The sequence below is a fragment of the Paroedura picta genome, chromosome 2 (assembly GCF_049243985.1).
Source record: "Paroedura picta isolate Pp20150507F chromosome 2, Ppicta_v3.0, whole genome shotgun sequence".
Classification (NCBI taxonomy): Eukaryota; Metazoa; Chordata; class Lepidosauria; order Squamata; family Gekkonidae; genus Paroedura; species Paroedura picta.
In genome coordinates, this window is record NC_135370.1 from 10,809,722 (window position 1) to 10,828,876 (window position 19,155).

The 19,155-nt window shown below is 45.0% G+C and overlaps 1 protein-coding gene across 3 annotated transcripts in view; it reads left to right on the forward strand.

Annotated features, from left to right (window-relative positions):
• Window positions 1–19,155, forward strand: part of PGAP1 (post-GPI attachment to proteins inositol deacylase 1) — a 79,303-nt gene that overhangs the window by 12,072 nt on the left and 48,076 nt on the right. For 2 of the 3 annotated variants that reach the window (XR_013227996.1, XM_077319361.1), the window contains exons 3-14: window positions 312–487; window positions 3,373–3,544; window positions 6,097–6,257; window positions 6,707–6,759; window positions 6,895–6,961; window positions 10,737–10,842; window positions 12,111–12,166; window positions 12,262–12,345; window positions 14,276–14,325; window positions 17,232–17,283; window positions 17,534–17,611; window positions 18,946–19,021. Coding sequence is in view for 2 of the 3 variants with exons in the window: in XM_077319361.1 (XP_077175476.1) it covers window positions 312–487; window positions 3,373–3,544; window positions 6,097–6,257; window positions 6,707–6,759; window positions 6,895–6,961; window positions 10,737–10,842; window positions 12,111–12,166; window positions 12,262–12,345; window positions 14,276–14,325; window positions 17,232–17,283; window positions 17,534–17,611; window positions 18,946–19,021 (1,131 nt within the window). In the remaining variant the exon portion in view is untranslated. The remainder of the gene's footprint in view (window positions 1–311; window positions 488–3,372; window positions 3,545–6,096; window positions 6,258–6,706; window positions 6,760–6,894; window positions 6,962–10,736; window positions 10,843–12,110; window positions 12,167–12,261; window positions 12,346–14,275; window positions 14,326–17,231; window positions 17,284–17,533; window positions 17,612–18,945; window positions 19,022–19,155) is intronic. The other variant, XM_077319362.1, reaches the window with a different exon arrangement.

Below are 19,155 nucleotides of genomic sequence, written 5' to 3' on the forward strand. Positions count from 1 at the left end.
GATCCTTCCCCCCCTCCCCCCCCAAAAAATCAAACAACAGAATCCCTGGCCAGTCTGGCTTGGAAAAAATTCACCACCCCAAAGTGGTGATCAGCATTTCTCTGGGCATGCAAGAATGGGCTACAGGAACCAAGCACCAAAACAACCCTTCCTACCCACTTACTCGCAGTCTGCCTAAGTTCATAGAATCAGCACTTTTAAGTTCTTGTGCGTTTTTCTTCCTAGAATGGCAGGGGGGTGGGCTTAAAGCAATGTTTGGGGATTTCTAGGAAGCTCTTAATAATAGCTAACTAGTATTTTTTTTCTGTCAGTGCGTTCCCTTGCGTCAGTAGCACTCAGAAAGGCAGAAGACCTTGATTTCAAACACCATTTTGATGTCTTCAGTGTTAACTTCAACGAGGAACTTGTGGCTCTGTATGGGGGGAGTCTGCAGAGGCAGACCAGATTTGTACACGAGTGTATCAAAGTAATTCTTAAATTGTATAAGGTAAGAGTTAAAGCAATATAGATTTATGTATGCATGTGTGTGAAGTGCCATCCAGTCGCTTTGTGAATTAATGACTTCCCAACTGCCCTCTCGGTAATAGTCTTGCTCAGGTTTTGCAAGCAGAGGGCCCTCGTGGCCTCCTTGGTGGAGCCCATCCCTCTCATCTTTTCCTGCTGCCTTCCACTTTCCCTAGCAATATTGTCTTTTCCAGTGTGTTCTCATAACATGACCAAAGGCAACAGAGATCGGTCTTAAAAAAATGCGTTCAGATTTTCTAATTATTATTTTTCATAAGATTGAAGTGCACAGCAAAGAATGCTATGATTTCTGGTACTTTTAATTTAACAGTGGAACAATTAACATTTTTTTAACGGGAAGGAAATGAATCATAGGGTTGAAATGGCTGCCAGTTGTGAGATAGACCATGCGACAATGTCCTTTTTTGGACCCAAGTATGATGGAAGGGGGGCAGGGAACTAAGACACACAACTTTGTCCTTTTTAAGCAGTATTGAGGTTCCCTAGTTTTCTTTCTCTTGTTCTTGCTGAGCAGCCTGGGAGCATGTTGTATTTTAATTAGTTCACAACTTGTTCCATCCTAGTCCCTCATAATGGAAAAAGATTTCTGAACCAACTGATAGAAATAAAGTGCCCCCTTGCTGCCTTAGGCATAGTTTTTCTTTCCTCCCCTCAGAGGTTAGATCATGGACACTTTAGAGCGGTGGTCCCCAACCTTTTTATCACCGGGGACCACTCAACGCTGGGGACCACTCACCAGGGACCACTCAACGCCTTTTACTGAGGCCCGGGGGGGGGGGGGGTAGTTTACTCCTCTACTCTCAACCACTGCCCTAACGCTCTCTGATCGCTATGGTAATGTTTAAACATCCCTTCAAAATAAGATACAGACACGCCACAACAATGAAGTGTGTTGTAAAGGGCCGGGGGGGGATGAAGTAAAGGGCCGGGGAGGTGGAGAAGGCGTCCTTTGGGGCCCACCTCCAATTAGTCGAAGGACCACATGTGGTCCGCAGCCCACAGGTTGGGGATCGCTACTTTAGAGAATAACAATAAGACACTGGACTTTATTAAATAGACTAATCGTATAACCTGTTGTGTGTTGTAATGCAATGGGTGCTAGCTCATGGTTTGGTGTGGATTTAGTGCCTCTCTTGGAAGCTGGCAACCCTAAGAGGAGCTCTCTCTCTGCACAACAGTCCTGACCCATGTCAGGTTCAAGCATACCTAGGGAGTGTGGAATTCCAGAACATGAATTTATACCTATCTGGCAACCTTACCCCCTCTCTGCAATGTTTTCTTGACCTGAAATAGGCCAGGGGCACTATGTGGCTGGTTAGGTGGCTATAGAGGCATTACACACTTTTGAGGCCCCACTTCCAAACCTCAAGGAATATTTCCAACCCAGAGGTAGCCAACCTCCAGGTGGTGCCTGGAGATCTCCTGGAATTACAGCTGATCTCCAGACTTATAAAGATTAGTTCTCCAGGCAGAAATGGCTATTTTGGAGGATAGATGAGGCTGTTGTGCAAGATTAACATTTGAGGCCTTCCACACAGGTTGTTGTGGAGATGAAACAGAAGGCAAAAGAACCCCCACAACAGCATCCAATTTATCTGAACAACAACCTTGTATGGTAGGCCTCAAATGTTCAGAGAGTGGTGGAGAAGAGACACGCATGGCTTAGCTGCGTCTTCCCTCCAACATCAAGGCCGGCCACAGCAGAATTTTAAGTGAGAAGGGGCTTTCCTGTGGCCTCCTTGTCAGCCAGTGGTTGGCCAGAAGAGAAAAGCACACCCATGGCCACAGATTCCCCTGTGTTGCTCTCGGAAGGAAACATATCCCTCCCCTCAGTCAGGGGCTGTTAAGAGGCTTCCTTCACAGCAGGCCTGCCAGGAAAGGAAGGATGCGGAATCCTGAGGGGAGATTCCACCAACAGGAGGCTTCAAAACCTTCAGCAGTTTGTCGGGGTGTAAAGTCACGATTTTATGTATATAGAAGAGAGAAGAAGATGGGTGTTCTTAAATTAATGAAGTTTCTATAGATTATTATGAAGCAGACTATGTTCCAAAGAGAGGTGTCCTTTTTGTCCTCTGGGAAGCTTCTCAGCCTTGAAGGGATTCCCTTGTGTGAATACAGATCTCTCAAGGGTAGAGAATAGTCCTTTTCCAGACACTTCTCTCTTTCTTCAAGCCCCTGAATTCAGCTGCTACTCAGCTCTCTTAGAACCTGGGCTAGGAAGGCTTCTTTCCCCAGAAGACTCTTCCCCTACTAGGCACCAGAGTTGGGATTTCTTCCCCCAAACTCCTTCCCACCCTGCACCTTTGTTATTCTCCAGAGCTGTTCCTAGAACATGACTGTCCTCCCCTGAATCCAGATTCTCCACCCCCCCCCAAGCTCTCCTGCTTGGGTGTCCTTTCCTAGACTGACTCACCTCAGGCTCCTTTCAGATGGACATCAAAATCACTAGCCTTCCCCCCCCCCACTCTCCCCCCCCCCCCACTTCCCTCCCAACCATTTATGGGCCAGGATTTGCACAGAAACAAATAAACCTTGCATTTATATTTTCTTTTACTCCTGTTTCTGGATTCAGTCACATCCATCCAGTAGTTGAGCAGTCTGTTTTGCTTCCCAAGGATTTGTTTACCCCCTTTATCCTAAAGGATATCTAACTTGGAATTCACTCTGGTTGATTTCTGTACAACTTTTAAAGTGATTCTGCTGAAAGAGATAGCCTTAGCCTTTCTGGTAACAAGAATTAGATTAGAAAATAGCCTGCATCAAGGGATGTGGAACTGCCACGTAGGGGAGAAAGTGCATGATTCCATACTTTTCCTCTGCTTAATGTCACGTCTCTTTTCCTTTCAGGGCCAAGGCTCCATGCCCTCCAGTGTAGCTATTGTGGGCCATTCCATGGGCGGCCTGGTTGCCCGAGGGCTTCTGACTCTTAAAAATTTTAAGACAAAGCTCATCAGTATCCTTGTGACTCAAGCCACACCTCATATTGCACCTGTGATGCCTTTAGACCCATATCTGACCGGTAAGTGTGCTCTCAGGACTAGCTCTTTCATTTTGAACAAAGTTATTTTAAGAAATATTCACTTTTGAGTTTGGCTAAGCCTTTGTATCATTTATTGGGCTTAAAAATGCATCGCTGTGGAAATGGGAGCTCAAATTTCTGTCCCTATCCTAAGAACTCATAAAGAGCTGTCAAAAAAAGGATATTGGGTAATGAAAATAATTTCTGACTTGACTCTTTAAATACTTTCTAGTGGCAATTCGAATAGTACCTTCTGACGCTTCCCCTGGAAAATGTTCAGTCTTGAACTTTGACAAAGGCAGTAGTTTCTTTATTGTTGGTTTTTAAAGCATTGATTGGATACCGTGTTGTCAGGGATATTGTTGGACTCCCTGTGTTGGGCACAGGTTGGGCTAAATCAGTGGTCCTCAACCCCTGGTCCGGGAACTGGGACCGGTCCGTGGATCAGTTGGTACCGGGCCGCGGCTACTACTCGTCCTCCTCCCTGGCTGCTGCCTCGGGGGCTGCCTTGGCACTCTGCCGCTGGCTCACTTTTGGTGCTTTCCAGCAGCCACCATGGCTGGGGCTCTCCCTCGGCATAGCACTGCACAGATGCTGCTGGCAGTGCCCTCCAGCGGGCGGCGGGAAGTCAGGGGCGCTGGCAGGAAAGCAAGTAGAGCAGGGGCTCAGGCAGCAATGGCGACGTCCCTTGGCAAAAGACTACCCCCCCTCTGGGCCTCAGTAAAATTGTCAAGCGTTGATCGGTCCCCGGTGATAAAAAGGTTGGGGACCACTGGGCTAGATGACCCTGGTGGTACCTTCCAACTGTCCCTTTAGGGTTGCCATGCTCTAGATGTTGACTATTACAATGGATCTCTAGATCAGCTCGCCTGGAGAAAATTGCTGTTTTGGAGGGCATTTACATGGCATTTACACCCGACTGAAGTTCCTCTCCTTCTCATTGGGCCCTCCACAGGCTTTACCCCAAAAGCCTCCAGATATTTCTCTAACTCAGAGCGGGCAACCCTGTGATGCCCAAAAGCTCTCTACATCTCTTTGTTTTTTTAACATGGAGCAGACATGGTTTTGTTCAGAGGACTGTCATAATTGATCTTAAACTTTTGCTTTCAGGGCTGAGAAGAAGGCAAAGGCCTTTCTTTAAGCTATATAGGGCTCAATTTTTTCAGTGCTTTGTAAGATAAAATTTACCTTCTTCTGGTCGGGGACCACTTCCGGGGGTGGGGGAGAGCCAGCGACCCGGCTGCCGCACTTGCTCATAAACGCGCATGCCCAATTGCTGCGCATGCACGTTTTGCCCACCAGGTGGCGCTAACACGCATGCGCAGAGTTGCCGCGCATGCGCGTTTTGGCCACCAGGCGTGTGCGTTTGCGTAGCTGCTGCGCCGGCTGCCGTGCCTGCCGCACCGGCTGCCGTGCCGGCCTCTTTCCCTCCCTCTCGCTGCAGAGGGGGGAGGCAGGTGCGGCTGCTGGCAGCCCGGTATGATGGCCTTTGCGGCCCGGTACTGGGCCGGGGACCGGGGGTTGGGGATCCCTACTTTATATAACAATTTGCCCATTTAAGGGGCAAACCACTGTTTTCTATTGGCAGAGGTGCCATTCTGCTGGCAGTTGGCTGATGCTGGCCAGTGCTGTGTGGAACCTGGGGAGGGGGGGGTCCCCTGGAATTATAGTTCAGACTACAGAGATCAGTTCTTCTGGAGAAAATGGATGTTTTGGAGGAGCAACTCTATGGCATTGTACCACACTGAGGTCCCTGTTCTCCACAGGCACCACCACCAAATCTTCAGGAGTTTCCCAATCTGAAGCTGGCAACCTTACCCATCTACCCCGGCCCATGGGAAACATGAGGGGGGGGGGTACAATTTTTGCCAATTTCTGGCCACAGATGTTTACAATGTGCCCAGTGCTGTTCTTGGGGAGCTTCAAGGGGGACAATTGAGAAGGCCAAAAGATTTTATCCTATGACCAAAGCTCATCTCATTGCTTGCTGGATACATCCATCTCCTGTAATTGTTATATCAGCTCTGCTATGTAGGCCACAATTATTATGCATAATAGGATCTGGGAGGACCTCTCCCAGTCTCACCTGTCTCCCAGGGTGGTTAGGCAGAACTGACAGAACAATGTTATATGCTGCCTTGGGTCCTCCTCACTGGGGACAAAAAGCAAGATACAAATAAAACAAATCCTCAAAATGCCAGTAAAGAGTGAACAAGTGACTTAGAATCCTAGAATCATAGAGTTGGAAGGGACCTCCTGGGTCATCTAATCCAACCCCCTGCACTATGCAGGACACTCACAACCCTATCACTCATCCACTGTAACCTGCCACCCCCTTGAACCTTCACAGAATCAGCCTCTCTCTTGTCTAAATATGCCTATAATTTTGTGGTATAGTGAGATTTCAGCTAGGCACTCCCGAGGTGACAGCTCACGTCCCTGGCCCCTGTACTTTGTTAGTTTACCAGAGCACAGAAATAAAAATGGCAGATGTTTCTGCCCCTGTCTTCAGAAGTGTGGTAAACTAACCTCTGAAACAAAATTATTTTAAGAATTTTACACAGCTGTGAACCATCACTGGAATCTCAAGGCTCCGGACAGAGCAAATCTAACTACTCTCTCTGTGGTTGGAGGATTTCGAGACTATCAAGTTCGTTCAGGATTGGCTTTCTTGCCGGGATCAAGCCAAACAAACAATGCCTTGTCTGTTGTGGTAAATAACTATTTTCACAAATTATTTCTGGAATTATGCTCAAGTTATGGGATGGGTAACTTCATGCCATGCGCGCCCCAACTTGGCATGCTGATATTTAATGCGAATAACAAACTTATCATTAACCATCAGCCATCAGTGGTGAAATCTCACTCCCACTGGCATCTCTGTTGATTATGTTCATAATGTGTATTCCTGTGTGCCTATTAATATTTTTTCTCAAAGATCTCAGCCTCACCTACCTCATAGTTGTTGTGAGGAAGGAGGGAAGAACAATGTGAGCCTTTTTGGGTCCCCACGGTGGGGAAAGTAAACAAAATAAATCTCAGCTACTGAAATTTAAGCAGCCTGAGCTTTGGATTTTAACATTACATTTTCCTCCAGCTTGACTTTCTAGTAGCAATTAATTATTTTTTAATGAAAAGACATAATTATTCTTTCTTAAACAGAGCTCAGAAGTTCCTCGAGTGTGGGCTTCAACAGACCACCTTTCCATTGTTTGGTAAGTATGCCCATCCAGTTATCAGGACTACAATGACTGGGCTTCTGTTATTCTACTTTCCATCCAGTATTTTGAGTTTCAATGGATTTGTTATATTTCACTAAATAGTATTTTTCTCTTGCACTTCTCAAATAGGTGTAAAGAATTAATCTTGGCTACCGTCAGAGCCTTTTTTGATCTGATTGATGAAAATACTAAACAGGTTTGTGAGTTCTTTTCATTCTCAGAAATGTTTTCCAGGGGAAAAACTGCTAAAATGTAGGGCCATTCTGCACGGGTTCAAAGTAGCAGAAGGCTTACAAATGGTAAACGCTACTTTGCCATTCCGCATGACGTTGCACACAATCTGCAACAGTCCTGCAACACTAGTGCTAAAATCACTTCGTTGTAGCGATTTCCGGTGAATTCAGAAAAGTGGATTCACCCTCAGAAAATCGCTACACTCCTGCCAACAACCTGCAACACTTGTGAAAAAGACCTGTGCGTTCTCAATGTAGCGGCTGCAACAAAGTCCCTCCCCCTGGCTCTCTCCTCCGAACTTCTGGCGAAGCGATCGCCATTTTTTTTCCTCGGAGCGAGCGGGGAAAGCAACGAACCAGCGAGGCTTCATTCACCCAGCGAGGCTTCTCCGGCTACAGTCCCTCCACAGAAGTGCTTTAAAACTCCCCTAAGTCTCCAAGCACAACACAGCCCCTTGTTTGCAAGTTCCCTTTATTTTCGGCTGAAAATCGCAAACGTGCGGGGGGGGGATTTTTTTTTTCACTCGGGGGAGCGTGGTAACGATGACTCGCCAGCTCACATGCCAGCTAGATGGGTCTGTACGTTAGGAAGAATCAAGGCATATTCGTTGCAATGTGTGTTGTTGTTTTTTTTAAACCTGTGCTTAAAGGGAAAGGGGCTTTTTCGGAGCATGATAACAACCGCCCATTGGCTGTTCGTTTGATTGACGGCCAGGGGCGGGAACAAGCACAGAAAAAATCGCTTCCTTTCTAGCGATTTATGCGAGACCGGTAACCTGTGGGGAACGAATGAAACGCTACTGGATTCTACTACAAATGCAGGTATGCGGAACACCGAGATTCCACTATTTAAAATAGCATTTCAGCTTTGTGAAACCAATTGGCAACATTGGTCCTTATGTGGAAAGGCCCATAGAATTGGAAGGGACCTCCAGGATGCAAGAAATCACAACTACCTACCCACCCAAAGTGATACCAATTTCATACCTAAGTGATTCCCCACCACTACCAAAAATCTCCAGAATCCAGCCTGGCCTGGAGGAAATTTACCTACCATCCCACAGTGGTGATCAGCAATTCCCTGGGTATGCAAGGAAGGAAGGGTCACAAAATTAGAGAGGCATGATTCTTTTTAATTACCACGAATCATGCCCCTAACCCTAACAACCATACCCCAATTAATAAACCCCTAATAACCTGAAATGAAGTTCATCCTTAAAAAGTGCCCCTTCCCCCCTTCATCCCACCTGAATGGGACCCAATAGAATGTACTCAACACCCTAATAACAAATTAATTCCAGATTGGCTAGCCCTGAGGCGTCATAATAGACAATCGGGGTCATCCCTCTGGAACCCAACCCACCTGAAATGACCAAAACTAATCAACCATCTGAAACAGAAAAAGCTAAAGCAACCAAAGCCAAAGCAACCAAACAACAAACAAGAACCAGGGCACAACCCTAGAAATTAAGCAGTTGACAACCCAAGGAAGAAGCACAACATCAGACATCGACAGCTCTCAATCATCCAGCCCACATAAGGGCGCAGTAACAACATGGGGGACCCAAGGGGGTCAGAGATCCCAATAGTAAGGGGAAGTGTCAGGGACAGTGGTGGGAGGAGGCTGGACAATAGAAGGGGCTTGAGAAATGACCACGCTCAAACTCCTTCTAACCTCCGCCCCATCTCTTGGGCCACTAGGGTGGAGGCAAAGGTGAACAACCCACCTCCGACACTGATGCTGTGCAATGACAGGTCCATCAACAACAAAGTCTCCACTCAGCAAGCGTATTTTGCAGAGCAGGGGATAGACCTGGCATGCGTGAAGGAAACCTGGTCTAGGGACGGCGAAACAGTCACCCTTAAAGAGCTAGCCCCTGCTGGGTTCTCCGTCCACCATCAGTCACATGCCGTAGGGTGGGGAGGGGGGTGGCAATCCTGATCCATGATAACATCTCCTTCAGGGCTCTCTCTGCGCCGACAATCCCAGGAATTGAATGTGATGGCCTCGGGTGGCACCCAATGCACCTCCAGATGCCCTGATAGAGGCAATGGCCACCTGGAGATTACAGTTTCCTAGACTATTGATTCTGGGGGACTTTAATGTCCATGTGGAATTGCCGTCCTCTGGCAATGTGCTGGACCTGGTGTCAGCCATGGCGACACTAGGGCTCTCGCAATTTGTTGTTGGCCCTATCCACCAGGCAGGCCACACCCTGGATCTGATTTTTGGTGCGGGGCTGAGCGTGGATCCAGTCACAGCGACTGCCGTGTCATGGTCGGACCACTATACCCTGAAGACCTGGCTTAGGTTGCGACCTCCCCCTCAGTTGGGTGCTGAACATTTCAGCTTGCCCGCAAAGACTTATGGATCCAGTTGGATTCCTGAATGCTCTGCGGGACCCAATGCCTCCCGGCACTTCTCTAGTTGGATTGGTCAGCAACTGGCACAATAGGTTGCTGGCCGCTATTGATTAGAGAGCTCCCAGATGTACTCTCTGCCCCCGTCTCAAGCGGGCCCCATAGGACACCGAGGAGCTCCGCGGGAAGAAACAGGAACTGAGACGACTAGAGCGAGTTTGAAGGAAGACTTGTGTCGAAGAATCAAGAACATCTTATAGCACGCAGTTACAAGCCTATGAGATGGTGGTGAAGTCAGTGAAATGCAACTTTTACTCGACTAGCATCTTATCTGCACATTCACGCCCAGCACAATTATTTAGGGTAGTCCGATCTCTTACCGCCCTCAGTGAAAGGCGCCAAAACAATAGCCAATTGGATATTAGCTGTGAGGCATTTGCAAGTCACTTCATGGACAAAATCCTGACTCTCTGCCATGACCTTTCTCCAACTTTGAACACAGAAAGTGAACTGGAGCCCCTTGGCCATCTTTGGAGAGAACAACGAGTTACTTCAGATGACTCTCATTACATTTTATTTATTTATTTTATTTATTTAGATTTATATACCGCCCTCCCCGAAGGCTCAGGGCGGTTTACATTAAAACTAGTCAACGATACATGAAGTAGATTGGATGCTAGCAACAACAGGGCCAACCACCTGCCCACTAGACCTGTGTCCATCGTGGCTCCTAAAAACAACAGACATAAGAATAGGAGCCCCCTCCGGGAAGTAATCAACCTCTCCCTTTCAATGGGAGAATTCCCGGAGTGATTAAAAGAGGCAGTGGTACGCCCGTTGCTCAAAAAAACATCCTTGGCTCCACCTACCGAGGGAGTATCAAAGTTATTGTTCTAGTTCTAGTTGGTATGTTATTGTTATATTGATATTGTTCCATGTAGATGTTCTAAAATGTTTTATATAAACCACCCAGAGCCATAGGGAAGGGTGGTATAAAAATATAAATAAATAAATACAAAAATAAAATAAAATACAAAAACTGCCAATCCACTCACAATCTGCCTGTGTTCATAAAATCAGCATTTCTGTCAGATGACTATCTAGCCTCTGCTTAAAAACTTCCAAAGAAGGAGAACTCACCACCTTCCGAGGAATCCTGTTCCACTGGAGAACTTTGACTCTCAGGAACTTCTTCCGGATGTTTAGCCGAAAATTCTTTTGAGTTAATTTCAACCCATTAATTTTGTGGACCTCTACTTAAGACAGAATATGGTTTTAAAAGATTGCCTTTTTGCAGGCATTCTTCTTAGTTGCTTTGTCCTTACGATCATCTGAAGTTTGCTGAAATTCTTTTTAAAACCATGTGATACTTCTTAGATAACTGAAGATCCTCAAAAGAGAATGCTAGTCCTGCAGCATCACTTCCTGAAGCACCCAGCAAAATTCTTTGAGGAAAAGCCCAAAACCTTCGCTGAACTGTCAGGTTAGTCTTTCTCCCTGTGTTACAAATGCCAGCGAGCCCAAGGTAGGAGGGGTGGCATAAACTTGGCTGCAAGTGGAGCACTGAGAACAAAACAGAAATCAGTCAAAGATAATGCCAAATGTGATGGGGAAATAATAACTAGACTCTGAAGAGTTGTCAAACCTCATGGTAGCTTCCACCCACCTTCTGCCATCACTGACCAGCTGAGAGGGCTTCTGGACAGGCCTCAGAATATGGAGGGGAGGGAGTTTGTTTGTTTTTGATTAGTAAAAAAGCCCGCTGCAATCAGGAATGCAGCGGGTGCTAGTGGGGTAGTGGAGGGGGGAGACAGACAGAAAGAATGACAGGAGAACAGACAGAAAGAATGACAGAAAGACACCCATTATGCACAGCAGCAGTCACGCTGGGCTGCTGCCGGGCATTACACTGGGGCAGTATACCCCGGAGCTTCCTGTGTATTCACGGGGGAAGGAATCCCCTAGAGCCTTGGTGTAGCGCGCGCCCAAAATGGGCTGGAAAACCTACCATGCTGCCTGGGGCCAGCAACAGCTAGGGGGAGAGCGAAGGGGAGCGGGGGCCCCACCGCACAATGGCGGGGAGCGGCATGCTGTTCTCCCAACAAGTGGGCGGGGGGACTCCTTGGTCGGATCCGCTCCTCCGCAGAGCTGACAGGAGTGTGCAGTGTCCCTCCAGGGACACCCTAGCCTGAGGGAAGGGCCGGGCCTTTTGGCCCGGCTCTTCCGCTTATGCATGGGACTGGCCCGACCCAGCCTCCACTGGCACCCGCAGCACCTCTATGGAAGGCCTACCAGACCCTAGACCCCCATGTATGACTGCACAGAAGACCACTCAATGAACAGCAGTTACAGGTAAGTGCAACCCTGTTTTCTAACTGTTGTCTGTAGTAATTCTTTTCAACTTCTCTTCTGGAAGTAAGCAGGAAGGAAGTATGTGCAAAAGACCAGGAAGTCTCCTGTTGAGCCAATCAGGGCACAAGAGGTGATAATTTGAAAAAATATCAGGAAGCTCCTGATCTCCCTATGCTAAATACACATCTCCTGTGATGCTCCCTGCAGGACACTATATTCTGCTAAGGCATGCACACTGCAGATCTTGCATATTCCAACAAAAGCAGCAGAGCAGTCAAGGAGGATGAGTTTGGTAGTGTGATGCCCCCCCCTTTTTTTTAAGTACCAAACAAAAATGTTAAGAAGGATGAAGCCCATTTATTTCTTTGATGCCTGAGGAATTCTTCTGTTTTCTTTCAGAAGCATTACAATGGATCCTGATAAAAACGTCAAAATGGTCTTATACAACACACAATGTAAGAAACATTGATTGATTTTCATTTTTTAAAACAGCTAGTTCTCTGATTTCCTTGATGTTTCTGATAAGCATGTTTTGTCTCATTCTGAACAGGAATCGGATGGAAAATATTTTACCTTTCCCCTCTTGAACCACAGAAAGTCATACAGTCATGTTCATTGTCAAAACAATTTGTTGGTGAGAAAAATATACTATTTCCTGGCAAAACTTAGACTGCTTGACTTTTTAACATTGATGCACTTTTCTACTGAGAGAATAATGATTTAAAATGATTCATAATTTGATATTCCCCACCAGGTCATATTTTCTGTCACCCAAGTTTCTCAGTTGTTATCTTGGCAAGCTTTGGAATATAACACAAAATAACAGTCACTGTTCTTTTGTATAGAAGAAAAGAGCAAGAGTTCAGGAGCACCTCAATGACTTTGCAGCTCTTTATGCTTCCCACAAGTATCTCTCTCCAATAGTAGTCAACCAGATACTTGTGGGAAGCATACATGGAGAAGGAGCTGGTGAGTTAGATCCAGCAAAATGAGGAATCATTTGCATGCATCAAGTTTTCCTCCTCTTCTCCATCAATACCTTGAGACCTCTGGAAAATTGATGCTGGGGACATCACATGACTCATATGGCTAAAGAGTAATGAGGAGGGGAACTTGAAGGAAATAATCTTTGGCCCGTGCTGTTTCTGTAGCTGGATCCAGCCCAATGAAAATTACTAGCCAGAGCTGCTTCTGAGATGTGTCAGGAAACCAGCCATACCTCTTCTGGTGGTGGAGATCTAATTTTTGTTGACGGTCATTGAATTCCACATGGAGATTTCTAATATTTTAATGAAGTCAGGCACCCAAAGGTTGGGTGAGAGAAAAACTTTTTTTTTGAGAAACAGATTAAACCAAATTATATGTATTTATTTATTACGAAATGTACTAAAGCTATACCTTAAAAACATTGGCACAATCTACCCTTGAATGAAGAAGTCCTGAATCTATATTACCTGATACATTTTGATAATTAAAAAAATATAATGCTGAACCATGTTACAACCAAATGCATTTTGACCTCCAAGGCCCTCAACATATAAACCTGTGTTAGTACCAAGGCAGGTTGATTATAAGGCCAGAAAAGGAATTAAAATATAATTATTCAACCATTTATATATAAAAATAAACCATTTTAACTGCCCCCAATTTTTTTTTCATTAGTTCCTGTGTGGAAAAATAAAGGGGTTGAATGAGAGCTCACTTAAATTTTTAAGCACACACATCCAAGGAATGCAGGTTTAATAGTTCTTCCTGGAAAAAGAGAGTATACAACATTGCTACTCAAATTAAGTTCAATTAAATAAGAAAGGGGAAGGGGGGAAATGTGGGAGAAAGAGGGGGAGAGAAAGGGAGGCCTAGTAGACCTTAAACAAAAAGAGAAAGTTACAGCATTCCACAGATACATAAGTCCTGCCCAGAGGAAAGAAATATAAATACATATAGAATCATAGAATTGGATGGGGCCATACAGCCTATCTAGTCCAACCCCCTGCTCAATGCAGAATCAGCTTAAAGCATCCACAAGAAGTATCCGTCCAGCTACTACTTGAAAACCACCAGTGAGAGGGAGCTCGCCACCTCTATAGGCAGTTGATTCCACTGCAGAACTACTCTAAATTTTTTATCCTGATATCTAGCTGGTACCATAGTACATATAGTTTAAAGCCATTACTGCAGCACAAGGTGGGGAGGGTGCTGATTCTCCAGGGTGAAAAGGTGCAGGTTCCTTAAGACATCCTTGTACAGAGTACCAACCACTTGCATTGGAATGCCCTTCCTCCCTGAATTCTGTCACAGTCATCCTGCTAGAGGTGCATTTTGGACTAGCTCATCTGTCCCTGATGTCTTCATTGCCAGAAGTTCATATTTTTAGGACTGGGTTGTGTCCTGGATATTAAATTTGGTTTGTAAATGCAGTAATCAAACAGAAATTAGGACAAATATTATTGCCCTGCTTCTGAGCAACCTCTTTGGGAGCTATTAAATGAATTGTGAGTTCTTTTTAAACGGACTGGTAATCTCTGTCTCACTTATATGTAACCCCCTCAATTTTTCTGTTACAGGACACAAATAGCTGGGTGTATGGCTGTATAAACAGTTCCTCATCTCTGTGGTGAGCAAGTGTTAATATTATTTTCTGTTAAACAATGTGAGCCTTGTCTCAGTGGTTTGTGGAGGACGAGTCAGTGTTTAACTGTTAGGCCTTTCAGCCCCTTCAAGCCATTGTGATAAGGGGTGACTTAAAATGAACCCCTGAAGATATTTTAATGCAGGGGTCTCCAAGGTGGAGCCCATGAACACGGTGGCACCTACCGATACCTTTTCTGGCACCTGCCAGGAGTTCGTAGGAAGTGGATAGTGCCAAATAGTAAGGCTACTGTTGGATTAGTGGAGATCTGATCGGCTGTGCAGATTTTAAAAAAAACTTCTGGCAGCACCTGCCACCGCAGCACAAGAATCTGCACTGCGTTACTAAATTTAAGCTACAGTGCTCATTTTGTGGCTGGCTCCATCTCTTGTGGCAACCATTTTGTTGCTGTATTTTGGTGTGTCAAAATTCCAAATCTATCCATAAACCCAAAAAAGTTGGGGAGCCTTGCCTTAATGTATTTCTTGTAATTCCTGTAATCCCATATGGTATCACGTTGCTAGTGTTAGTTTGCATGTTGGTTTTCCCTGCTTTGGGATACAATGAATCATAGAATCATAGAGTTGGAAGGACCCTCCAAGGTCATCTAGTCCAACTCCCTGCATGATGTAGGAACTCACAACTGCCTGCTCAACCACAGTGACCCCAATTCCATGCCCAAGTAATCCCTCCACCAAAAATCTCCAGAATCCAGCCAAGCCAGGCTGGAGGAAATTCACCAACCATCCCACAGCGGCGATTAGGAAATTCCCTAGGTATGCAGGGAAGGACCACAAAAGACAAACACTGGCATATCTCTTCCTGCCCACCCACTCACAATCTGCCTAAGTTCATAAAATTAAAATAAATGTTCTTCAAGCTGGCGATGGCAAATAACAGTTCATTCCAATGTAAAACAAGTTCTCAAACTTTCCAAATCATCAAAACGAACTTCTAGGTATATGCCTAAAGAGTGCACCAATAACATTACCTTGTGATATATTAGACATATTCTGAGTTTCCAGCTGGCAGTTTTTCTGGAGAACATCTTAGTGGCACTTGAAGCTATCCTATTACCTGAAAGAAAATTTATTTTTGACAATTCTTGGAGAACAGGTGAAGTGCCAGAAGATTGGAGGCGAGCAAATGTTGTCTCCATCTTCAAGAATTGGAAAAAGGAGGAATTGGGTAACTACCAACCCGTCAGCTTGACGTCTATAGCAGGCAAAATTTTAGAACAAATCATCAAACTGTCAGTCTTTGAGAAGCTAGAGCAGATGGCTGTAATTACTAAGAGTCCGCATGGCTTTCTCAAGAACAAGTCATGTCAGAGTAACCTTATCTCTTTTTTTTTTTTTGAGAAAGTTACTACCTTGCTAGATCAGGGGAATGCTGTGGCCACAGTTTACCTTGATTTTAGTAAGGCTTTTGATAAGGTCATGATATCCTTATTGACAAGTTGGTAAAATGTGGTATGAATCCTATTACTGTTAGGTGGATCGAGAACTGGTTGACAGGTCCCACCCAAAGGGTGCTTGTAAATGGTTCATCATCTTTGAGAGGAGTGATGAGTGGAATTCCTCAGGGATGTATCCTGGGTCCTGTGTTATTCAACATGTTCACAAATGATTTGGATGAAGGAATAGAGGGGTTACTTATTAAGTTTGCAGATGATACTAAACTGGGAAGGGTAGCAAACACACCAGAAGACAGAATCAGGATACAGGATGATCTTGACGGGCTTGCAAAACTGGGCTCAATTGAATGAAATTAATTTTAATAGTGAAAAATGTAAAGTTCTGCATTTAGGTAGAAAAAAATAAAATGCATCACTATAATATGGGTGAGAATTGTCCTGACAGAAAAGGTTCTGGGGGTCTTAGTAGACAATACATTGAACATGAGTCAGCAGTGTGACTTGGTAGCTAAAAAGGCAAACAGGATTTTGGGTTCTATTAAAAGAATTATGGAGTCCAGATCACGCAAGGTGATGTTACCACTTTACTCCACTCTGGTTAGACCTCACTTGAAGTACTGTGTTCATTTGGGGGCACCACAACTGAAGATGTAGAGAAACTGGAGCGTGTCCAAAAGAGGGCTGCAAAGATGGTGAGGGGGTTAGAGACCAAGTTGTATGAGGAAAGGTTGAGGGAGCTTGGTCTGTTTAGCCTGGAGAGAAGATGCCTAAGAGGTGATCTGATTGCCATCTTCAAATATTTGAAGGGCTTTCATATAGAAGATGGAGCACAGTTGCCTCAGAGGGTTGGACCAGAACCAATGGGTTAAATTTAATTCAAAAGAATGTTGGGCTTAACATCCAAGTTCTAAGTGCCCTGCATAGTGCGGGGGGTTGGACTAGATGACCCAGGAGGTCCCGTCCAACTCTATGATTCTATGATTCTATCCGGAAGAAGTTCCTGACAATTAAAGCTGTTCCTCAGTGGAACAGGCTTCCTTGGGAGGTGTGTTCTCCTTCTTTGGAAGTTTTTAAGCAGAGGCTTCTTGCAGAAATGCTGATTTTATGAACTTAGGCAGATTATGAGTGGGTGGGCAGCTAGTTGTGAGTTCCTGCACTGTGCAGGGGGTTGGACTAGATGGCGCTGGAGGTCCCTTCCAACTCTGTGATTCTATTATTCTAGCCTAGGCCCTCCAGGTCAGGACATAGTTCCTTCTAAATGAGTTCCCTTGACTACTAACTAACTAATCCTGAGGTCATGATCTGCTTGAATCAACAGGAGCAGGAAGACCATGAACACTACAAGGGACGGTCTTATATGACCTTTTAGCTGCTCTTTCCCCCCTCACTCAGTTCTTTGGGGTCAGCCTCTTATCGAGCCTGCTTCTGTTAAAATTATCTTAATATCTGTCATAAAATATTTTAATCTTCACAGCCTGCAAGGTGTTGACTTATCTTGGAAGGCTGAATTACTACCAACAGTTAAGGTAAATTTTCACTATTTGATAAGCCACAATACTAAACGCATATCTAGCCATTTAGAATATTTGAGTTCTTTAAAACCTGTCAAGAATATAAACATCCTCTTTTGCTGTGATGAATATAATCTCTTTGGATAATGGAAAGACTCCAGTTTAATCTGTATTTCACGTAAGATTTTTATTACTTTTTTAAAGGTTCAAAAATATTTTTCAGTTCATGGAAATGTTTCTAACCATTCCATATTGTGTTTTGTAGGCTGTGACTCTGAAGCTTCAAGACTATCCTTCTTTGACTCATCTTGTACTTCATGTACCAGCTGTCAATAGTAATAAGGTAATAAAAACGAGACACTCTGCCTCCTCTTTGTTTGTTCAAACCAGAAAGAAAACATGTGCTCCTCTATAAATTTTCTAATTGGTATTAAATTAAAGGGGCCCAGGCCGTTGCATTCAGGAATACAACAGGCACTAGACTGGGTGGGGGGGGGGGGGGTGGCGGCGGAAGAACTCTGCGGAAGGCCTCCCCCACCTCCCAGGACCTGGAAAGGCTGCAGGCAGCTGTTAGGGAACTCACCGTCAGGGCAGCTCTCACGCAGCAGGGATCTGCAGCCTCTGAGCCTCGGAGGGAAGGGGAAGGGGGTGGTCAAGAGTGGGAGACGGAAGGTGATTGGCTGTCTGCTGGACAGACAGGCAATCCGGTTGGAGGAGGAGGCACTCAGGAGTAGGACAGCCACCCTGAGTGGGCGTTAAGCGTTGAGTGGCACTTAAGCCATGAGACCAGCTCCTCCTCCAAGCCCTTGCCAGAAAGATATTATGTGGAACAGATGTATGTATATACCACCTCCTGATAACCAGCAGGTTCTTGATGTGTGAGGTGCTCTGCAAAAATAAGATAAAACATGAAGAGTAAATCTGTGAAACCAGCAGTTGTAAAAAGGTTTAAAACTAGAGAACAACAGTGGTTAAAATTAGATTTATTTTTTGGCCATCAGGTCACAGCTGACTTATGGTTTTCAAGACAAGAGATGTTTGGGGGTGGTTTGCCACTGCCTGTCTTTGTGTCATAAACCTGGTATTCCGTGGTTCCATCCAAATACTAACCAGGGTCAGCCCTGCTTAGTTTATGAGATCTGACAAGATTGGGCTAGCCTGGGCCATCCAGGGCAAGAAAAAATTAGAAACTAGCTGCCAGCACGGTAAAAAAATTAAAATAAAATTTTATGGTTCGTATGTGACAGTGATGGTCTATTACAGTATGTGCTAAGGGCCAAATGAATGCAAAGAGCTGCTTTGCCTTTTCTGTGAGTCAGCATTCACTGGCAGGGGCTCCTGGGAATTGTAATCCATGGACATCTGGAGGGCCGCAGTTTGACTACCCCTAGTTTAAGTATATTGTGTGGGATTTCTGGGATCTGGAGTAAAGCTCTACTGCTGAAGGACCCAGATTCTTCAGGCTCCGCAAAGGGGAGATTAGGGATTCTACATATTATTTGTCAAGTAGCATCCAGCAATTCTCAACCCCCCAGTATGCAAAGTGTCCACTTCTGTAACTTGTTTAATCAGGGAATGTGTGGCCAAGCTGGTTCTTGAACTCAGTTCTCCTTGTGCTGAGTCCAATTTAACTAAATTTTGGGGTCACATAGTTATTTTAATATCTCTTTGTTGCAGTTTACTTTGGACTGTGAATTCTTTAATGAGATCTCTAGAACGGTGGAACTTCCTGTGACCCATCTCTTTTCTTTTGGTAGGTTTAATTTGTTGGTTTTTCCAGTGCAGGCTGCCTTTGTATCTTTATTTTGAAGAGTTATCTTCCATGGAGATAACTTCACAGGGTTGCCATGTTTGATCTTGAGTAAACAAATTAAATCCATGCCCAGT